At 37.3% G+C, this 23,121-nt stretch overlaps 4 protein-coding genes across 8 annotated transcripts; 3 read left to right on the forward strand and 1 right to left on the reverse strand.

The window, feature by feature from the left end:
* Positions 1–68: 68 nt before the first annotated feature.
* On the reverse strand, positions 69–17,451 carry LOC106181959 (indolethylamine N-methyltransferase). Its single transcript, XM_013566533.2, has 5 exons — positions 17,315–17,451; positions 16,893–17,080; positions 2,231–2,539; positions 1,659–1,866; positions 69–810 (listed from the first exon to the last, which is right to left on the reverse strand). The coding sequence occupies exons 3-5, from the start codon at positions 2,376–2,378 to the stop codon at positions 381–383; spliced, it is 786 nt and encodes a 261-aa protein (XP_013421987.1). The 5' UTR covers positions 2,379–2,539; positions 16,893–17,080; positions 17,315–17,451; the 3' UTR covers positions 69–380.
* On the forward strand, positions 1,521–6,374 carry LOC106181963 (uncharacterized). 4 transcript variants are annotated; one of them, XM_013566538.2, is made up of 4 exons: positions 1,521–1,535; positions 2,752–2,874; positions 3,280–3,585; positions 3,868–6,374. In XM_013566538.2, the coding sequence occupies exons 3-4, from the start codon at positions 3,303–3,305 to the stop codon at positions 3,900–3,902; spliced, it is 318 nt and encodes a 105-aa protein (XP_013421992.1). In that variant the 5' UTR covers positions 1,521–1,535; positions 2,752–2,874; positions 3,280–3,302; the 3' UTR covers positions 3,903–6,374. The 4 variants fall into 4 exon arrangements, with proteins under 4 accessions (XP_013421992.1, XP_013421994.1, XP_013421991.1 ...); XM_013566540.2 differs by lacking the exon at positions 1,521–1,535 and having other exon boundaries at positions 2,719–2,878; XM_013566541.2 differs by lacking the exons at positions 1,521–1,535; positions 2,752–2,874 and adding an exon at positions 3,047–3,105.
* Positions 6,941–9,647, forward strand: LOC106181964 (uncharacterized). Its single transcript, XM_087005573.1, has 3 exons — positions 6,941–7,099; positions 7,459–7,762; positions 8,097–9,647. The coding sequence occupies exon 3, from the start codon at positions 8,675–8,677 to the stop codon at positions 9,560–9,562; it is 888 nt and encodes a 295-aa protein (XP_086861699.1). The 5' UTR covers positions 6,941–7,099; positions 7,459–7,762; positions 8,097–8,674; the 3' UTR covers positions 9,563–9,647.
* LOC147763291 (lactoylglutathione lyase-like) lies at positions 17,435–22,998 on the forward strand. 2 transcript variants are annotated; one of them, XM_087004760.1, is made up of 7 exons: positions 17,435–17,593; positions 19,017–19,099; positions 19,278–19,418; positions 19,760–19,827; positions 20,605–20,694; positions 20,964–21,037; positions 22,613–22,998. In XM_087004760.1, the coding sequence occupies exons 1-7, from the start codon at positions 17,534–17,536 to the stop codon at positions 22,619–22,621; spliced, it is 525 nt and encodes a 174-aa protein (XP_086860886.1). In that variant the 5' UTR covers positions 17,435–17,533; the 3' UTR covers positions 22,622–22,998. The 2 variants fall into 2 exon arrangements, with proteins under 2 accessions (XP_086860886.1, XP_086860885.1); XM_087004759.1 differs by lacking the exon at positions 20,964–21,037.
* The last annotated feature ends 123 nt before the right edge of the window (positions 22,999–23,121 follow it).

Raw genomic sequence — 23,121 nt, forward strand, 5'->3', positions numbered from 1 at the left:
TCATGGTTTTAGGAATCATAAAGTAATAGTGAAGATGCAATATAATAACTAAGTCTAATTCACTTGCATAAATGTGAAATTATGTGTCTCTTTATTATGGTGCTTAAAAACGCACGGGGAAGTAATGACAAGTTAAGTAAATTAATTTTATGTTAACGCGTCAGTCAGCAAGGAAGCCGCATATATAGTAGGGGAAAGCGCGACATTTGCAAACAACAAATGTTTACACACTCGCTGTAGACCGAAGACATTCACAAAACAAATTTTAAAAAATAGAAAAGAATGTCCTATAAGATTTCATCGTGTGGCGGCAGTCTTGGAAAATGTTACCTTGGTTTACGAGTCAATATGCGCTATTTACATGTTTTTCCTTCAGCTATTTAGTTTTTCTCAGTAAGTCGTCCTTTTACCACAAACAGTCCGGTGTAATCTGATCGAATGTCTAAACTTCTTGTATTATCTTCATACCACACCATTTCGTCAAAACCAGCCGACTTCAGAGCATTAGTGATTTTAGCTTTGTCAAGTGGCAGACAAAAGAACTTCTCTTTACCAACTGTGTAATACGTTTCATCCAACACTCCAACAAGAACGATGTGTCCCCCGTGTCGTAGAAGTCTGGCGATGTTGACGAGCGCCCTCTGGTAGCTGGCGACGTCATGACAAGCAGCCTCTAAACACAGGCTGCTGAGGACGGCGTCAAATGGCTCGACAGGATTTGGAGACAAGATGTCTTCTTTCGTGACATCGCAGTGTTTGACGGGAGTCATTTTTTCGCGGAAGGTTAGCTGATTTTCCATCCATTTGCTCCTATAAATACCAACAGTTATGAAAGGTTAACAATTATGTGGCGTTCACTTGGATCAAATACACATAAATACTTGTAAGTAGATGTTTGTCATCGTGAGACACAAGAACCATGCAAATGATGTGCTCTTCTTTTAATAGCAGCTCCATTTCATTGCTTGATAAAACCACCTCTAATTTTTTTTACTTTATCATTTAGCAAATACCATAATGGCAAACAGAATCGTTTTTTTTAATGAAAAAATTAACGCGCTTGTACCTTTAAAAATATATTTTTACCATCTTTACAAAAAAAGATGTTATATACTTCTTCCATAGGAAAGGCCTGTAGTGCTAGAATATTGTAAATGGTTCTAATTAATGGAATAATTGGTTAAATCATCTTAGTGACCATGATTATATATACGATGGTACCTCTTTATTATGTTGAAAAAAATTGTATGATTTTACTTTCACTTTGGTGGCTAAAGAACCCTTTACACTGGACTGCGTTTCCACATCCTTTGGTAGGCCTACGGTCCCGTTTGAGAGTAAAAAAAATATTTACGTGTCGACAACTGGCCGATCATTGAACATTCATTCTGCAACCAAAGCAATGCTTGTGTCTCCTTTCTACAACCACAGCGATGCCAGTTTCCTGGTGGCACAAAGGATGCAGAAAGGACGCCGTCCAGTGTAAAGGGGGTTTAAACGATTGACGGAATTGCAGGAAATTGTTACAGCTAAAGGTAGAGGTTTTTGAGCACAAGTACATTTACACTTAATGGAATTTTAAATGCTTTGCCGTTTGAATCTTAGAATGCGCCACCCGTACACTTATTTATTTGTTTATTTTTTAAATTTTAACTTACTCATCTCCGTCCAACTTGGCATGGTATTTGAAGTGTGGAGACCAGTCGTGGGCGGTGTCGTCTGCTGCCCACCATTTCACCAGCTCATCTCTGTTACACTTGGCGTACTCACTCAGTGTGATCCTGTCGAACCATTTGGCGCTGGGAATAAGATTGGCAATCACTGGCCCTGATCCTATTTCCAAAATGCGGCGACCTGTGATAGTCCCTGCAAATAAAAAAGAAGTCTCGAGTTCAAAGTTTTTTATCGGTCAGTGTGCCTCTACTTGTAATATCGCCATTGGAAAGCCATGAATAATTCGTCTTTCACAGCGAACTAGCTTGACTTACAGGTTCTGTATAAGTAAAATAATAAAAAAAGCAAAACAAGAAAACAAATATTGCCCCCAGGACGCCTTCTAGAAGGCCTAGACATCCCCTCCCCCCCTCCCCCTCCCCCCCCCCCCCCCCCCCAACACAAAGACTTTTTAGGCACGTCAAACATAAGTGCAGGGAGCATTTTGTAGGTGAGGGTATTAGCAGAAGGGGGTGACAATGTACTACACTGTAGTATACGATCGGGGAAATCCTACCTGAGGAAAATATTTTATGAAGAGTTTTCGGTATGAACATTGGTGAAGTGGGTTCTTCCGGCGTTCCTTCGAGTATGCACGATTTTAGATATTCTTCTGCACTGAATTTCTTCTGGTAGTCCTCTCCAAATAAAAGCATGTTGGTCATATTGTGTCAATATTAATTGTTGCGATCAGATGTTTCGATCCTTTAAGCCGCGTTTACAGCAAGCTGATCCTTCCACGAAATGTAGGTAGCTCTTCCAAGTCTCGGGCGTTATTTTATCTGCATAGGTGGCCTATCTGTGTTCTTACCAAACTTTGATGTCCCTGTAATAATAAGGATAATCATAATTAATAATTAATTTTTGACGTGCAGCTAAGTCGAGCCAAGCAAGTCAAAGCATTAAATATTTTCACTCTCTTCGCCCCCTTTGTATGGATTCAAGGTGCACTAGCCAAACAGTATACCTACATATTCTTGTGTTTGTAAAGGTTTTTTAAATGGGCCGTTATTGTTGATCTGACCTCATTTATTGCAGGTCCCTTTTAACTTTGCATATATTGATCCTCGGGACGACCGAACATGGAGTTACTATTTTTACTGAGGTACCATACGCTATATACACACGTATAAGAAATCTAGCTGGGAATACTTCGAATAAGTAGGTAATTTGTCTCGATATTGACTTCATGGACGAATTTCATGTTAGAACTTACAGTTTAATGTCAACTAAGAAATTAGAAGGAGAGTTTTTCAACCATTTTTGCAAGTGCACTGATAAGCACAACAATGACAAGCAAAAGCGACGGAAATTCCCATTGCTAAAAATAATCCTTATCGTGTCCTTACAGTGACACTGAAACTTATTCGCCATTTTATAGTGAATTTTCGCGTTTGTAACATTCTCAATTATTAGCAAGGGGGAATGGTTGGATTTGTTTAACGTTTACTTTGACAGTGCCCAGTTTTATTTTGAAGAAGATTAGGCCTGCGAAAAATTTCAAACTTGCAGTCCAATCCTGCTGCCGGACACCAAAATAGTTACAGTTCCTTTAATCTTTTTCAGCCGCTTTAAGGAGGTTTGTAAGGATGGATGCCACCAGACCAGAGTATATCCACAACCATCTGAGCCTTGACTTGAAGAATGAGATCACCAGAGATCAGTTTAAAGCCATAAAACAACTGCTCTGGGGCACAGTGGGGAGGGCTCAACTGGAGGAAGCAGAAGATGTGTGTCACGTGTTTAACCTGATGTTTGACAAGGGCATTATTTCAATTGGAGAGTATGGTGTACTGAAGAGATTGGTGAGGGATGCTGGAATAGGAAGATTGGTTGGTGTCATTGAAGAGGCAGAAAACAGAATAAGGACGTGTGAGTATTAACGTACCTTTATTTGGTATATGACAGATAAAGTGTATGTATTTCTTTCTCCTCATTCTCTCTCTCTCTCTCTCTGCGTGTGTCTGTGTGTGTGTGTGTCTGTGTGTGTGTGTGTGTGTGTGTGTGTGTGTGTCTGTGTCTCTGTGTGTGTGTGTGTGTGTGTGTGAATGATGTGTTAATCCTACGGTAAGTTCTGTTATCTTTCTTAAGATTCTGTAATATTTTCAACAAATTGAGCTTTTACAGCTGATTTTTGTCTTTTGTCACCTCCAGATAAACCAAATGAAAACCAGGCCAAGAAGGAATAATTAAGGCATTCTGGCTCCCTTGCAGCAATAGCATCACTTTGGAGAAACCTCAGCTGAGACACTAACTTTGTGGGCATCTTAACTAATTCACGCAAGTCTGTAGGTTTTGTGTCTTAAATTTCTGAAGCGCACATTCAGAAAACCATAAAATTTTACACAGACTGTCAGAGCAGGTCGTATAGTGCCACAGTATTGTAACATCGTGCCAGAATTGGGGTAGCAAGCTGCCATTGCCAGACAAGTCAATGTGACCCAAGGAACAGTGTCTAACGTGCACCAGAGACAATGCCCATAGCCGTGCCCAGACTGGTGAACATACACAGAGCCATATCCTGTCACCGGACGAGAAGACCGCTTGCTTGAACCGTTATGTAACAACAACTGTCCAAAAACAGATCATGTCATGCTCTGTAAAATATGAGTGGCAAATTGCAGATCAAATCCTTACAGTCACACCTCTGAATGTATGGATGCCTCACCGAGTAGGGATCTATAGTCAGCCGTGCTTTCAGAGGACAAACTCTGACTGATGTATGGAACACATTGCCACACCAAATCCCCAGAAAATTGTCTGAAGGAATGCCTTGCCGGGTGAGGGCTCTGATTGTAGTCAGAGGTCGCCTATTTTATCAACTGTTGCAATCTGTTGAATTTGTCTTAATAGTTCTTTGCTGTGAGAGAAAATCCAGATAGCCTGATATTTTGAAAATATTGGATTCCCAAGAAAGCATGATCCATGTGTTATTTTTAAAGATGTTTTAATACACTGATGCTCATAAGTTAAGCAACACTTTCTAATTTCTCAAATTTCTCAGCAACCAAGCTTTTTATTAAGGCAAAATCTGTACAGTAGCTAAACATATATCTCGTTCTTACTTTGAACTAGTGGACCGTGACATTTGAGTACTATTTACTGTTGGGCAGGGTAGAATATGCAATAGGGGTGCCACTTGCGAAAAACACAGTTTGGGCATGCCATGCGGAGCTTCCAATTTGGCTGGTTTCATGGGCACAATTTGTTATATTGTACCAACCAATGGTTAGAAGAAGACTCAACGAGGTAATCAGATGGCAAATTATAGGAAGCCATCTTGCTGAGGTGCCAGAGAGACAGATTGCAAGGCAATAGAGAGTAGCACCAAGTCAAGTGTCCAAGCTGGTAGCAAAATGGCGCCAAACTCATCATGTATTGGACAAGCCTCTTTCTGGTAGAACGAGATTAACCGACGCAAGTGTTAGAAGATGTTAGGTTCAACTACGCCACCAGAACCGGTCCAAACAGCTGAGAAACATCTGGCCTGGATTAGGAAGAGCTCAAATCAGTAGGCAGACAGTCAACAGGCATAATTTAGACGCTGGACTTTCATTTAAAAAGCCTCCTAAAAAGCCACCTTCGACCAAAAGACACAAGCAGATAAGTTTGGCATAAGCCAGATGCCGAGAAAGATAGAATCTAAGGACTGGGTGAAGGGTCCTGTGGACTGACGAGAGCAGATTCACTTTGATGTATGCAGATGGTTGGCTGGGAGTCTGAAGAGGTCCAAACCAAGCGTTTCAGGATGATTGTGATCACCCATGTATTCAGGATGGCGGAGTACCCGTCACAGTATGGTGCGCTTTCTCATATGATGAAAAATTGCCACTGTACGTTATGCAAGGGAGATACACTGGTCAACCATACAGAAAAGAAATACCATTGGGGAGCTTGCAATCACACATTCAAGCAAATCCAGGAAGAAATATCATTTTGGTGCAGGACAGTTTGCCCATTCATAAAGCACGGTCCGTGCAAATCGCGCTGCAACAGCATGGTATTCCAAATTTGGATGGCCCTGCAATATTTGCCAATTCTCAGTGTAATTGAACATGCTAAAGATATGATTGACAGAGCAGTTAATGAGAGACAACCTCCAGTTGGAAACATAAGAAAGCTCCAGCAGGCAGTAATTTAGGAATGGAACAGGCTCACAATGCAAGATTGACAGAATTTGGTGGCAAATTGCAGGAGACATTGTGAAGCTGTTGTTCAAAAATAGGGAAGGCACACCCAATATTTATTGGATAATAGACGATTAATCATTTATTATCTACAGTCTTCTTTTATTAAAACTAATTCTTAGATGATTGAACTTTATTTTTTCATGATAAGCTGTTTTAATCAGCACGTACTTGATGCTGTGTGAGCATACTTTTTAGACACATGGTTTGGCCTATTTTGGTACTGTTTGGTTAATAACGTTATTTTGATTATTACAATAAGCTATGTGGTGTATTTCATTAACAGAAATATTCAATTTGAATAGGTTATTTATAAAATATGAAAGAAATATGCATAATTCCACTAACAAATGAAATAATGATCATGATAGAAGAAACTTTTGACAAAATCTGGGTGTTGCTTAACTTATGAGCATCAGTGTATATTTTCTGAGATTGATATTGAATGATTAATTAAATGCGTAATAAACATGATGGCGAGTTATGTTTTCATTTATTACCAAGACGGGGAAAATAAAAGAAATTTTATTTTGAAAGAAAATCCTCATTAGATGCCAAGTCTGCATAAGAAGGTCCCTTATAATCTTTGAAATGAGACACTAAAACCTTTTTTATCGGACACAATAAGAGAGGGTGGCAATCGATGAGGGGGGTCTTTAAAGCATGAAGCCATTTCTGAGGGCCCCATTGGGGGGGGGGGGCGGTAAACACAGTACACGAGAAATAAAATAATCATTTCACATACCACAGTAAATAAAATTTTATTCATATCTCAATGATAGTGTGTGTCAAAAATCACGCATCACCGGGTATAATGACTTTGTTTCACGAAGGGCGGAGGATTAAAAGCCGCATTCACGAGTCGGGGTGCTTCAAGAATCACGCTTAATAAAATGAACCTTTCACACACCTCGGGAAATAAAAAGGGCTTTCCCGGGTAACAATAATACCCAATGGGACCCTCACTTCTTTTTTAAATTCAGGACACGGTAATCATACATGACGTCAGGTCAAAATAAAAGCCTTATTCAGAAGCCTTTACAAATATTAAAATAGGTATGAATACCACTACTCAGGTGAAAGAGATTCATTGGACTTAGGGTAGACCGAACGTTGAGTTGCTTCCTCTGACACTGGACGTAGTAGGTCAACATTAGTATATATCATACATTATATGAACAGCACAGATACAGAAGTGGGTAAGTTGTCTTGATATTGATTACATATAGACATAGATTACATATAGATTACATATAGACATATATTTTATATCAATTCAGCAAAATATTGACAGGTAAAGGCGACGGAAATTTCCATGACTTAATAAAATTCCCATTGCTAAAAATAACCTTTATGAAGTCCTTACGATAATACTCAAACTTATTTGCCATTTTGTCTCAGATTTAAGAAAGGGGGAGTGATTGTTTAACGTTTACTTTAAATTTGACAGTGTTGGATTTCACGTTTAAAAAAGATTGGAGATAAGAAAACTTTCATTATCTTGTATTTTCCGATCTCTTAGTCGAGCACAAATTAAAGTTACAGTTTCTTTTTAAAGGGGGATTTTGAGATGGAACCAGAGCGGCCAAAGTACATTCACAGCCACCTGAGCGTTGAGTTGCAAAGGAAGATGAGAAAGCGTGATTTTTTGACCATGAAACAGCTTGCATTGGGATTAAAAGGTTGCGAAGCGGGAGAAATAGAGGCGGTAGAGGATATGCACGATTTGTTCAACTTGATGAATAACAAGGACATTATTTCAGTTGGAAACTACGAAGCGCTGAAGAAAATGGTGACGGATGCTAAAATAATAGTATTGCTAAAAGTCATTGAAGAAGCAGAGAACAAAATACATAATTATTGTAAGTATAAACGTGTTAGGTACGTGAAAGGAGATGGTTTACCGGTGCTCTTAGAGTGCACGTGTGTGTGTGTGTGCGTGCGTGCGTGCGTGCGTTCGTGTGTGTGTGTGTGTCATGAGTGTGTGTGTGTGTGTGTGTGTGTGTGAGAGAGAGAGAGAGAGAGAGAGAGAGAGGGATTACTCACCCAGGAGAGAGCACAGCGCTAAACAAGCAGCGGCCTATTCACTTACGATAAGGTCTGTTGCCTTTCATCTAGATTCTGTAATTTCTGTTATATTTTAATTGAATTCTTGAACTGATTTCTTACTTATTTTTTGTCTTGGGGTACTTGCAGTTGCAGCAAGCGCGCCACCGCCGAACATGTATATGTAAGAAGTTAAAGCCTGCCGGCCTCTCTACAGCAACGCATACAACTGAGAGCAGCATCGGCTGAGAGTGACATTTTGTTTCTTTCTACTAGGACCACAGATTGATTTTTCACTAGATATTCACAGATATGTTTCTGGCCATTTATGAACTTTTTTCTGTGAGTGTTAAGTAACATACGCTGCATAAAACGTAAGATGGCCGACGAGCTGGAGACTGGGGTGTGCTAGCTCGCAAAAGTTACCGTCAGTCAAGGGATGTACGGGGTGACAGAACGATCGGGGTGAGTTACGATGACATGAATAGACCGTGCACCGATATGTGAGCCTGTTTTTGACAACTGTGTAACAAAAGTGCTTTTTTGGCGGCTTTCGTATATATAACATTCCAAGTGCAGATTGGACTAAGCATGAGTACTATTCATAAACAAAGGTAAATGTACAGTAAGCGAAATATTGCGTAACACTATAAGTGCCCTGATCAGAGAACATCAGTGAATTGCTGCCTCATTATCTATTCTACCTGCACTATTAATGTGTACAGTGTATGGTTCATCGCCCCATGATGAATGGAACTAAAGAATCAAACGAGCGTAATGACTCGAAAACATCTCAGTCAACGAAAAGACTTCACTCGGAACTCTCAAACTCCAGTGGCGATGAATCTCAACTCATTATGCAAGAAATGCTAGAAATTAAAACTGAATTAAAACAAATAATAAAAGATGAGGTGGGCGAAATTAAAACTATGGTTGGCGTGATGGTCAAGGACTTAAAAGAAGCCATGGAAAATCGGTTTTTAGAAATGGAAATGAAATTCGACGTGAGATTCGGAAGACTGAAAGAGGGATACGATCACCTGTCAACTGAAAATGAACTATTGAAAGAGCAGATTATGGACAATAAAAGAGAAATTACAAGGTTAGCAAAAATAGCAGAGGAAGCTGGCAACATGTCCAAAGAAGCTCAAATCAATGCCAACTACAATGAGCAATACTCTCGAAAAAATAACATCAAGATCTACGGAGTGAAAGAGGAGAAAAATGAAGACATGGTCGGCTTGGTGTCCAAACTGCTACTGACGGAAACGGGTGTACGGGTGACCAGTGAAGAGATCGTTGCCGTTCACAGGATACCTGGAAAGCGAGGACAGGAAAGACCAATATTACTGAAAGTAAAGAACACTGATGTGAAAGCACGGATTATGAAAAAGCGTGCAGTACTCAGAAAATCGGGAAAGAATATGAAACTTTCAGACGATGTAACCAAACGTAACATTGAGCTTTTACACAGACTAAATGAGAGTCAGCTAATAGAACAAGCGTGGTATTTTAACGGGAGCGTCTATGGCAAACCAAAAAACACTGATGACAAAATAAAATTCGACATATTTGACATCATTGACGAAAAAATAAAAAAGAAAAACTATAAATAAAATGCAAAAGACTTATTATAAACTGTACAGGTACATCTTTCTGTCTGACGATGGTATATAATCAGGACTAAACTGATTATGACGACTTATGTGTGTAATGTTGTAAGCGAAGCGTTGCATGTGTTTCTGTATATTTATTCATTTTGTTTCTTATCCACTCTACCAAGCCAGTTCTCATTCGACTGCTTGGTTGTTGCTATATACTATGCACATCCGCTTCCTTTTCCCCCCTTTTTTCCTCTGACTATGAACTCTAGTTTTCCAAAATATAACCTAAGAGGACTGAGGGGAGGGCATGGCTGGGGACGGGGGTACTTGATGATCATTCACATGAATGGGGATTAGTTTAGGTCAGTGGAGGGTCGCAATTGGCCATTTTTATTGTGTTATACATAAGCTATCGTCTGGATCATGCAAACTGACACCCGTCACACTTCACCTGACATCAAAGGTGACTCTGTTCCTAGTAACTATCATCATGCTTGAGATCATTCTACTATCCGGAGATATCCACCCCAACCCAGGGCCGTACTCGATCCCCCTTACCATACTTTTCTCAAACATAAGGAGTCTTAGCGCGGACGCTGATGAACGCTTCGAGAGCCTTAAAATAAGAATTAAAAATGCTAAAGCTGACGTAGTTGGGCTTTGCGAAGCAGGAAATATCTGTAGGATAGATCGGATTGAAGAGTATAATATTGAAGGCTTTCAAGTACCCGTATTTTCAAATAATGGCCGAGGGCTTATCTTGTATATGTGCGATGATATAATGTATAAAGAACGAACTGATCTTCAATTAGATGGGTTGGACTGCCTATGGGTGGAGCTGCGAGTGAAGCATAAAACTCTTCTTTACGGTGTATTCTACAGATCTCCTAATCAATCAGCCCAACAGAGGAACATTTTCATGTCCCTTCTATCCGAATGCCTTGAGAAAACAAGACGCTCTCGGCATGACGGAATCATAATAAATGGCGATTTTAATGCTCATAACAGACAATGGTTTCTGGAGGGAGGTGATGACGTGCCAGGTCGAATGTTAAGCGACATATTTTGCGAACATGGCCTTGACCAGTTAATAAATGAGCCAACCCGAATTCAAGGAAGCTCTGTCTCATGCATTGACCTGACTGTGACTGACATTCCCGGCCTGGTACTAAGATCTTCTGTGGAAGCACCGATTGGACGCACAGACCATGCTACATTAGTGACCTCCATAGATATAACTCTCTGTAAGCATTCGCCTTACTATAGAACTATATGGAAGTACGACCATGCAAACCCTGAAGGACTAAAAACCGAAATAACCCAGTTCGACTGGGACGGCATGTTTAAACTCGAGTCCGATGTCCACCTGCTGACTAAAAAATTTATCGATACGCTTATGTCCATATTTGAAAAACATATCCCAAGAAAACATAGTAAAGTACGTGGAAATGAGAACCCATGGTACAATGACAAAATTACACATGAATTAAATAGAAAGAGAAAATTGTACCAACGTGTAAAACTGAACCCGTCGCAAGTAAACATCGCCAGCTATGTTGCCCAAAGTAACCTGGTGAAGCAGTTAATATCTGAAACTAAAGACTCTTATTATAAAAGCCTAATCGAAGCACTTGAAGCTAAAACAGATAGTAAGAAACACTATTGGCCAACATTGAAAAAACTTCTGGGTAATAAATTCAATCGGTCAATTCCGGTGATTGGAAATGTAAATACCGGTAATGTTGCTAATTCTGACGAAGAAAAAGCTGAGGTCTTCCTAAATCACTTTGGCAAAAGCTACCATTCTGATAATCAAAACTGTGATACAAATATCACTTTCCCACAAAGAACAGATGTTATTTTAACCGATCTCGACACAACACCCGAAGAAATAAGCTGTATAATAAATAGCCTGGACTCATCCAAGGCTAACGGACCAGACGGTATAACAGTAAGAATGTTAAAATTATGCAGTGTATCCATTGCTTATCCGCTATGCACCCTCTTTAACTTGATACTACAAACCGGCGTCTTTCCAGACATATGGAAAGAGGCATATATATGCCCAGTGCACAAGAAAGGCAGCAAAACTGACGTAGAAAACTATAGACCTATCTCATTGTTAAGCGTTATATCTAAGGTCCTAGAGCGGATCATATATACGAGAATGATTAGGCATGTTATGGACAATAAACTTCTCTATGACAGACAATCGGGTTTCCTGAGTGGACACAGCACAGAATATCAATTGCTTTCGATTGATAATCTGATTAGGGACAATTTCAGAAATGGTCTTGATACTAGAGGTATTTTCCTCGATTTTGCTGCTGCATTTGACAGCGTACCTCACAGTCTCTTATTGCTGAAACTTATATCCTATGGTTTTAGAGGTAAACTGCACTCTCTCTTGGCCTCTTATCTGAACAATAGGAAAATCAGAGTGCGCATAAACGGTACCCTTTCAAAGGTCTCCGAGACAAACTACATCAATACCAGTGTTCCGCAAGGAAGTATACTCGGCCCGCTTCTATTTCTTCTGTATATAAACGACCTACTTGATGGTCTTATCTCGCACTGCTTCATATATGCTGATGATACTTCGATTTTTCTCCCGTCTACCCCGGACAACAGGAGAGCTCATGACATTCTCCAGTCTGATATCTCATACCTTGAAGCATGGTCAGTGAAGTGGAAATTATTTTTTAAACCAAAAAAGTGCAATGAAGTGATTTTTACTACGAAAAAAGAAAATGTAGAAAAGTACAGTCCACTTATTCTATGCAACACGGCTATAACACAGAAAAAATACCACAAACACCTTGGGTTTATTCTTGATCATAAACTTGACTGTTCCGAGCATATTACATATACTTTAAGCAAGGCCCAAAGTGCACTAAATCCTTTAAAATCGCTTTCTAAAACTTTACGATCTAAGCATCTTAACATACTTTACAATGCGTACATTTCTCCTTTGCTTGATTATTGCGATGTTCTCTATAGCACCGCGTCTCTACATAACCTATCAAAGCTATCCTCCCTCCAGTATCAAGCTGGCCTTAATATACTGGGGGCCCTTCCTGGCTCAAATCGCTGCAAAGTACTGAAACAGCTGAACTGGGTTTCACTAGAGGAACGTCGAAGAAACCACGCGAAAAAAATCATGTTCAATATCCACAATCAACTAGCACCTTCCTATGTCTCTACCTATTTCATTCCGTTTAGAAATAAATACATGCTACCTCTACGGACAACATCTAAACGAGACTACATAATTCCCTCTAAATTCACATACAAAGGTCCCGAACACTTTTTGATGACAAGCTGGGATGAACTAAACACCACTCAAAAAAATCTTCCTTCTGCATCCTCCCTTAAGTATAACCTTAGAAATGAAACCTTCCCAGCAACAATGTCCACTACCCATCTGAAGCTTCCGAGACAAAATGAAAAAATCCTAAATAAGGCCCGAGTCGATTTGTTATTTAGAGCCCAACTATATGACCACAACTGGACAGCTATGGCTTCTCCCAACTGTTTATGTGGGAAACCCGAAACTATCCGACATTTTTTCTTTCAATGCCCACTGAAACAGAGGAAATATCGTGATCTCTACGAATCTGTTGAAGATATACTTGGTGTAACTTATGCATATTTCAGAACCCAACTAGATAAGATATCCCTCTTCCTACATGGCCATAAAACACTAACATCTGGACAAAACGACAAGATTTTCGAAATAGTGTCAGATTTCTTAATCAAAAATGTCTGAATCTTCTTCCATTTCTGTTCTGGCGCCTACCACTCTCTCCTGATGGCCCATTGCCCCCCCCCCCCCATAATTACCTTTCCCCCATGCCCTGTCCCTCACTCCCCTCTAATGCCATTCATGTCCTCGTCACCGTCTTTTTCTTGAATATTATTATTATTATTATTATTATTATTATTATTATTATTATTATTATTATTATTATTATTATTAAATTTCAAAGGTGAGCATATAATGCCTAGGCGAATTGCCACCTTTATTTATACTGTATCAATATGTAACCCTCTTGAGAATAAAGATGTTTAAAAAAAAAAAAAAAAAAAAAAAAAAAAAAAACGCTGCATTAATTAAAAGGTATAGGGGGCGAATAAATTTAATTAAGTGAGTTTTGTTTGAGCGGGAGGGGGGGGGGGTACTACGGGACCAGATCTTAACCTCCTTAGCCCTACCTGTAGCTGATCAAGGTATTAATTATTGGCGTCGGGTTCGGGTACCACTGAAGGGTGTACAATGCCATTCGGTAGGGTTTAGCACTATAATTCAGCTTGTCAGTGATGACGATAGAAATAACCGAAGGGGGAGTCAGGACCCCCCTTGACACCCTCTAAATCCGCCACTGCAGCAGGAAAGCAAGACATAGTGATACTTGTAGGTGATAAGTAAAGGAATAACATATCTTGTTCCCAAAATTCCCTATATTAAAAATAATGATTTAGAAAACACATTGTATAGCGTTTGAAATTAATAAAATGAGATTGAAAAGAAATCGAATCAAAAGGTCGAAAAGTGGTACGCACGCGTCATAGGTCCGTCCCTTAGCCCTTTTACTATGGTTTAAGTTTAATTTGTCAGTGATGACGATAGAAATAATCTGCCACTCTGTAGTGCCTTATCAAAATTTTCTGGTATGTACGGATTTTGAATTGTTAATTGTTGTATTTCTATTTTTTGCAGAATATCATTTTTTGTACGTTTCTACTCCAGTGTGATATATTATTATTAACCCTTCAATTTACTTTCACAAACTATTAGTTTATAGTATTGTTCATCTGTGTGATGTGAATGTTTTCTGACTTTTTATCATGGACAGTATAATTTCAAATCGTAATCACATCTATTATTTTTTTGATATTCACGTTTTAACCACATGTAAACACCAAAAAGAATGTATGTAAGAACTGTTGATATTGTAATTGTTCTCTATGACATCAAGCCACCACGAGTTTTGTGTTTGTCAATGCATCATAATGTATAGAATTGTTATTCTTATTGCCCTGTTGCATTATCCACTTCTTAAAATGTCTAAAGTTATGTTATCATACACCAAATATACATCAGCATTCCACTCTCCGATAAACCGGGCGTCTTTGTTTAAAATTGAGTATGTCGGAGGAAGTATATATATATGGAGTATTATAATTGTTCATTTTTAATATTTGGTTGGAGTAAATAGTTTGAACTGTACTTAGCATCCATAATGTTGTGGGGGTATAAGTACAGAATAGTATAGACAATACCGAGGTCAGGAGTGTACAATCCACCATGCTATGTGTGAGCAATTACTCCTCGTGTAGACCAATCCTGGCAAATGATCATGAAGTACTCTATGTATATATCCCTAAATAACTATTTGTGTAATAATAATGGTTATTCATATATGTATTTTTTATATTTAATATAGTTTGTTGTATTGTCTATGATTGTACCTTTTACTTGAAAGTGTGAATCAATAAAGAATGTGAATCTGAATAGCGGCTTATGTCTATCTGTACACCGTTTTTTTTTTTAAGAATTCGCTTTTCGTATACAAATCTCTTATTCTGGTAACAGAAATGGTTACTGATACCTAACAATATCATCATTTTTGTGTAGATATGGCAAAATAGGTTAGTTTCTTTTAAGACATTTTTAAAAATATATTTTCTTTTATACCTTTATTTATAAATATTTTCCTTTTATACCTCGGGAGATTATAGGTCTACTAGTGGTGGTAGATTTCCAATTGTTTCTATTTCCACCTAAAGAGAAGTTCCAACTTAAAAGTTGAACTCTGTCCCACCCACCCCAAACCACTAAGTTCCAATTTAAGACGCTCACTGCCTGCAAATAGAAGGGGTAGATATGCCCCCCCCCCTCCTCCGAACAGTACATGTGCCCACTGTTTAAATCTAAGGAGGTCAAAGACTTAGCTGCCCAGCTTACGATGACCTCCGGTGCCCTTTTATAGCTAAGATCCGAAGCTTCCTTAATGTTTGGGTGAAAAAAACGTGTTTTTCGTCGACCAAGCTTAATGTGAACATATAAACGATTGCGGTGAGCTCTTTAAAAGCCATAATTGGATCCGTGGCGATGGGCAGAGTACGTTTACAGCTATCACCGCGGTTTTCTTCTTTGTCCTGGTGATATGGTTATCAAATAAATGAAACAAGACTGTGGTTCATAGTCCAACTAAGAAGATATTTTCTTTGAACGAGAAAAAGATCACATCAATAAGAAGCGCTCATTCCGGATTTTGGGAAAAAAATGGATTTTCTTGGGGTTAGCGACAATTCCCCATACTTACCTTCATGAATCTGTTCCGGCATTCACATTAAGTCCCTGTTTTTTTTCTTTGTTAAGAGAATAATTACAGACGCTAGCCATCTTTACAGGCCACGTGGTCAAGCACAGATTCCAGAATAATTGCGATAACCGCTGTTTTGGTGGTAAAATAGAATATTTGTTATTTCAATGAGTTGTTCACTATGTGAAATATGGATATCGAAGAGTTCTATAGCACGGCAGTGTTTTAAGTGTAAAACTAAAAAGTAAATAATTCATTTTCACAATTACTCACTAACTAACGACGCACAAACACTGATCAAATATAATAACATTCCGATCTCAAGTAAACAGAAGCCGAAGCCGAAGACCTCTATTGGTCAGCAAACGTGTCGCTTTAATTATTTTCTTTCATTTCACAATTATGACCATTATTGGTTATTATTATTACTATCATTTTAATAATCCCCTATGTTAGTGTACAATCCCTTTACTGTCAGCAGTGACTCAACGTGTTGATAAAACCTAACATACGGTATGGTTATAAAATACTTTCTTTATATAGGGGCCTATGTGTAACTATGTAACTGTTTTATAATTACTAATTGACGTAAAGTAGTTAGTTGTTATGGTTTTGATTGCACCTTAGATGTGAAGGTATAAAGATATTCATTCACTCTATATAACAAAATCACTTTCACATGTAATGTATTTCCATCAAAACATTGAAAACGAAAGTAGAAGCGAAATAGAAAACGTTACGTTACAATCTGTGTCAAAATTGACGAGAAGCGCAATTCTAACAAATCTGCCAAATCGCTGTGTATTAATATGCCAGTGTTAAGTGTCAATAAGTAATAAACGCGAAAGAACTTACAATACTCACTTGTGTCTTGCATTAAAACGGAACAAAATTATTGCATAACGTAGGCCTATTATATCCGTTTCACTAAAAATACTGAAGGTAAAAGCAATGTTCTTTTAAATAGCAATCTAATTAATACAATTGACAAATACATTGTGTATATGACTTACTTGACTTAGCGTATCTATGGTCGCAAACACGTCGTCCACATTCGCCTGTCTACGGCAAGAAGAGGAACAGTCTAGCGCGGTGGACGCACACAAGGAAATGCATCAGCCAATAAACTTTTCATTTTGCTCATTAAGCCGGCTCAGGTCACCCTTGACGTGCAAGGGTCAAAGGACGGATCCATCAGCCTCTGCTTAAACAAAATACCATCTGTCTACTTAAATATGTAAAGCAAAATTAGGCATATTGAATACATAATATGAAAATAATAATTTTGAAAAATAAGCTGTTGCAATGAAAGCATATGCCACTCAACCACCAAATTACATTGTGTGTTTTACCGCGGTGTTTTTTTTTTTTTTTTTTCTTAACTATTTTAAGGCATTTTGTTTCACGGATGCGCACAAGGATGTTGTAATCCTACCTTAAAAAATGCGAAAAAAATTTCTCACAACCGTCATCGTTTGTAGTTGAGAGAAGTCAGGCAATTGCATTGTGTTAGTAGTGAAGCTACTCCGTCGCAATGGGTTGTTGTTTCTAGATTTGGAAAGTAGGTCGCTGTTTATCTCCCACTTATAACTCAGATCACTAGGACATAATAGCAGCACTACAGAGCGTGGTCGTCCCTGATCAGCTAGGAACCATGGCGCTCCCTGATAGTGAAGTGACTGCTTGCCTCTCTGAACCCGATCCATCAACGTCGGTGAGTTGTTCTTTTGTATCCATTCACACGATCAGGTCACAAACAAATGATGCGCAAATAGAAACCAAAAGCGTAGCATTTCAAGTAAATAAAGTCTGTAGTTTTGGTTGCCCTGGCTTGCATGTTGCTTACCAGTACTTTAACATTTTATTGTATAATCTGTAGCAATGGTAGTTTTTTATAATGTCAATGCTCTTGCATCACGAAATTTGGTGTTGACGCAAATTCACCTCATTTCAAATTCACCTTGAGTCTTGACAACTTTCCAAAAGATTTAGTGTTACATGTACAGAGTAACATTATTTCTATAGTAATTTCTAAAATATACTGAAGTGTTTAAGTTTCCAAAAGAAACAGAAGTGTATAAAGATATATGTGGTAAAATTACAGGTAGCTACGTAAGAGTAGACACCAGAATTGGGTGAGATCAGATCACACAGGAGTACACACGTGTACTTCTATTTTGTATACTGTTTTAGAGGCCTTGGGTTATCAGAGGACTGAGGACTGTCCCATATCAATATTATTCAAGACATTTGTCAAGTATTTGTGTCTTAGTACGTGGAACAGCAATGTACTAGTAAATGTTCCTAATTTATGTACCATGCCCTGTTTATGAGTGTCTGTAAGTGAGTATCAATATCACTGGCTCATTTGTGAGTGAACATTTCAGAATTAAATGTGAATGTGCAGAATTAAATGTTGCTGTTTTATGCACTGCATTCTGATTATGACTGTAAAACATTTAATGTGTTATTGTTTCCTCTGATTTTTGATAATTAATGCAGTAAAAGATGAAAGTATGTGCTTAAATGGTGCTTACTAGTAAATGTAACCTCAGACACCTGTTGAGGCAGTTAAGTATGATTACCTTGGTTGACAAACTAAAGTGATGGTTCAGCTACCATAGCATTATGATCTCTATACATGTATATATTCTCTAATATGTAGCTATTGAATCAGGTTTTTTTTTTCATGAAAAGCAGTTATACCAGTGAACTGTAATTCAACACTTCAAATATTGTCATCAGTTCAGGACTGAAATCAGTCAAATGACCAAATCAAACTGATGACCTGCCAGACTGAGTTATGTAACTGTGGCATTCAGTGAATATCAGCTAGATATTTCGACAGAAATGGCATAATTATTGAATAGCTAGATGATAACAGACCCAGGGGATTATCTGATTAATCAAGATAGTCCAAACAATGCTATATTACTGCATTTATCATAGAATTTACTAGTAAAAAACTGTCCTGACATCAATCTAATCACCTAAGAATACAACATATGTTTTATTACAAGACTGACATGACATTAGATATTGTGGTCTTTGGTAAAACATGACAGTTCTTCAGAATTATCTTGTACACACATTTATAATCCATTTTACTGGTCACCTCTCTCTTTATTGAACTTCAGGGGTTTTATATGCAGCAAACCATGATGAGAATCAAAGATCCTAAGAGAAGTCTGCAGTTCTATACAGGAGTTATGGGCATGAGGTACAGGCCATGTTTACACAGTCTTAAGTTCAAGTATTGAAGATTTAGGCAGCTATGTTTTGTTATAAAAATATTAATAAAATAAGATACTATGGCTATATCTCAAAAGGACTTACTAGTAATTCACTTTTGGTCAGACTTTTAATTTTATACATTTTGATCAAACCTTTAATTTTAGACTTTTGAAGAAGTTTGACTTCCCAGCCATGAAATTCTCATTATACTTCATGGGTTATGCAAAGAAAGAAGACATACCTGCTGATGATAGCGAGAAAATCAGGTTTTGCTTTTCTCAACTTGGGACAATCGAACTTACCCAGTGAGTTTTGCATTTCATATTTTATTCCTGCATTTGGAGTTAGTGTTCACAAAAAAGTAACCCGAACACCAACTAATACATTTTAACTGTTTTCCAACATTTCAGTTTTTAAAAAAATGTTTGAAATACAGTGCACCAGATTAACCTTCCAGAAATTATTTTTACACAAAATCTTGTTTCGTAGTCAAACTTCATTTCTAACTTCAGATAGAAAAACTGAACATATTTGCAGAGTATAACCTAAGATCTAATAAACGGTATTTTAGATCTTAGGTATAACTGTGATTGAAAAAATAAAAAAAATCAGTTTAGGAATAATAAATGACCAAATTTATTTTCAGTAACTGGGGGACAGAGTCTGATGAAGAATTTGAGTACCACAATGGTAACAGTGATCCTAGAGGTTTTGGTGAGTTAGAAATATTTGAATACTTGATTTTATCATCCTTATGCTGGGGTAGCGCTAGCAATTTTTTTCGCTTAGCCAAATCACCACATTTTTGTCAATGTGTTATCAAAATGGTTATAATTTGGCTAAAACATGCCAATTCAATCCCTTTTTCTTTAGCCAATTTAAGTCAGTTTTAGCATTTAGCTAAATTGGCCAGTGTTAGCACTATCCCAGCTTATGTATGAGTGATCTAAGTTTTTATAAAGTTCATTAACTTTTTGTTGTTACTCTACATAGATATATGGTAATTAGTGATCTTTTCAATGGGCAAAAGAAATCCAACTTACAGATACAAAATTTTACAATCACAGAAATAACATTATTATATAGAATAGAACTATAAAGAAGTTTCAATTATGTTGCTACCACTCAATATTAATGTTCAAAAATTAAGAAATTATGACATCATTAATAAAGTTTTTGTAAAAGTCACAATTTCCCCATTGAAAAGATGGAGTAATTACTGTACATGATGACTTAGCGGATGGCTTGCTTGCATTTTTTTTGCAACATAGCACATTTCTCAGAAAATTAGTTTGGTAGCAGTGGTGATTTATTTGCTCATAGCCTTTTTGGCAAAATGCATGCAATATTTTATGTAAATTTAGGCAATGTATGTTTAAGACTTTGTGACATCTTTCCTATTTTCTCATGACTTCATTTCTGTTGAGTATCTGTTAATTTGTCAGCTTTACTGTTTAGAGTTTTTAGAGCTGTTGATTCGTTGTTTTGCAGGTCATATTGGAATATGTGTCCCAGATGTTGATGCAGCTTGTGAAAGATTTGAAAAACATGGAGTGTCATTTGTCAAGAGACCAAATGATGGTTGGTATTACATAAATCAGTGATAATGCTGAGATTAATAGTTGGCTTCTAAATTAAACAAGTTTTTCCAATGTTTTTTTAAATTATATTTTATCTAGTTTTTATGTTCTTCACTGTTAACTTATTTTTTTTCAATTAGAAACAGGATTTTTGTTAAAGATTATAAAGAACCAAATTTTTACTGCAAAAGTATACAATTATTGGAAAACTTTACTTGGAATAGTAATAAATTTTTTGTGAAAATGAAAATATGTGGCCCTGTATTTTAGGGAAAATGAAGGGCCTTGCCTTCATAAAGGATCCAGATGGGTACTGGATCGAAATTCTAAATCCAAACAAAGCGGTACGGAGAATCGTAGACAATCTCGTAGACAAAAATCCAGGGTGTAGTGTTAGAGGTCACCCGAGTTTCAGTACAGACGTAATCCATGCCAGCTTCTTTATTTTCAAATATGTGCTCTGTGATCCAAAATGTGGAATTTTGAAAATAAAGAAGTAGGTTCACACTGAGTCTGAAAGTCAGGTTAGGCCATATCATCTCCTAATCAGTTGATTATCTCAATTCATTGTCACATGTGACTGGGGGTAATGGAAACAAGTAGTCACACTGGAGAGGGGTGGTGGACCCATGATAAGTTAGTTTATTGACACTTCTGATTAAATACCAACATACATTTGCCAAATACATTATCATACAAAGCACTATTCCTTAGCCAATTTATCAGTGATTTGATGAGTAGTAAGTAGTTTGGCTAAAAGCAAAACAAAAAATTGTTTTAGTCCATGATACCAATCATCTACCTGCTGATTTACATGGCTTAATTTTGGCACTGTGATGGATATTTTTCATTAATTTACTGGTAGAAAACAGATTTAGCCCAGATCCTCTGTTTGAGAAAGAGAAAAAGAGATAGAAGAGACAAGGGATCGTATTGATTACCAAACTCTTCAGTGCACTGAAATTAAAGGGATAACAACTGTAGTTATCCATATTTCACAATAAATGAATTGTAAACATCTCACAGATATGTAATAAATTCCATTTTACCACCAAAACCTGTGGTTAACGCAATTATTCTGGAATTTGTGCTTGCCATCACATCATTTGACCTCCATAGATGGCTACACTCTGTAATAATCTCTTAAGAGAATATTACAAAAAACCAAACTTTTTAGAAAAAAAAAAAAAAAAAAAAAACAGGGACTAACTTTGAATGTGGGAATGGATTCTTTAACCATCGGTAAGTATGGGAAAATTGTCCTTAACCTCAGGAAAATCCATTTTTTGGCCAAAATGAACAGTTGTTATCCCTTTAATATTTAAATCAGTTGTTTGATGTTATGCAACCTACCAGCGGTTATCCTACCCAAATAGTCCTATAATTATACTTCAAATTGTTGTACAGTATTTATATTTACTCTCTATATCAAACTGTATCATATTGTGTAAGTGGGATGAGCCATATTGTGTAAGTGGGATGTTATAATAGCTTGATAATACCATGTTCACTATGGTTTATATCATTCAAGTTCTTCCCTGTACATTTCTAGTATGAAAGTGAATGGTACATTTTAGTCAAATTATTTTCATTAAAATGGCAAGTGCACTTTGTTTTCTTCAAGGCAGTTTAAACATTTAAATTTCGTCATTCAGATTGTGTTTTGATAATGTTTTTTTCTCCTTTCTTTGGTGACTAACTCATGAAGGAGTGTCAGCTGCATTCGTTGTTCACAAAATATTCTTAAACCAACATTGCTATGTACACTATTTGGCTAATATTTGATTTTAGCAGACTTTGCAAAGGCCAAAGACTAGAATTTTTTTTTTTTTTTTTTTGTGTGTGTGTGTGTGTGTGTGTGTGTGTGTGTATACCATGCCTCCAGCATTAATCTAATGTGGTTTTTGTTGTCATTCCAGGGAAGATGAAAGGTCTGGCCTTCATAAAGGATCCTGATGGCTACTGGATTGAAATTTTGAATAAAGATAACATGGTGAAGGGAGTTAAATTCAATGATTAGACAGTCAAAGTGCCACTGCATTTCAAGACATTTACCTGGATTTTTTTTCTTTGAAAAAAGAAATTTTTCTTTCACTTTCAGCTTTGCTGCTGATATTGTAAAGAACAAATGTCCAGAAGCACTGTTAATGCTGCACCAAATTGTTGCTATTCAATATAAATTGTTGTGTTTACACTTCTTAATGATGGAAGTGATGAAAAGGAAAATGCCTTGAGCTGTTTTTACATCATGTGTACTGATTTTTTATATTCAAAATTTGCAATAAAGAGCTTTAAACTGCAATAACCTCTTCTTTTCTTTTCATGTGTGCGTGTTTGGAGTGTGTCTGTGTGTGTGTGTGTGGTAGGGAGGATGTCTTGGGAAGGGGTAAAGACTGTTTTTATTCTGTTTTACACCTCACCCACTTGT

This window comes from Lingula anatina, chromosome 2 (genome assembly GCF_051362555.1).
Source record: "Lingula anatina isolate TDL-2025a chromosome 2, LinAna3.0, whole genome shotgun sequence".
NCBI lineage: Eukaryota > Metazoa > Brachiopoda > Lingulata > Lingulida > Lingulidae > Lingula > Lingula anatina.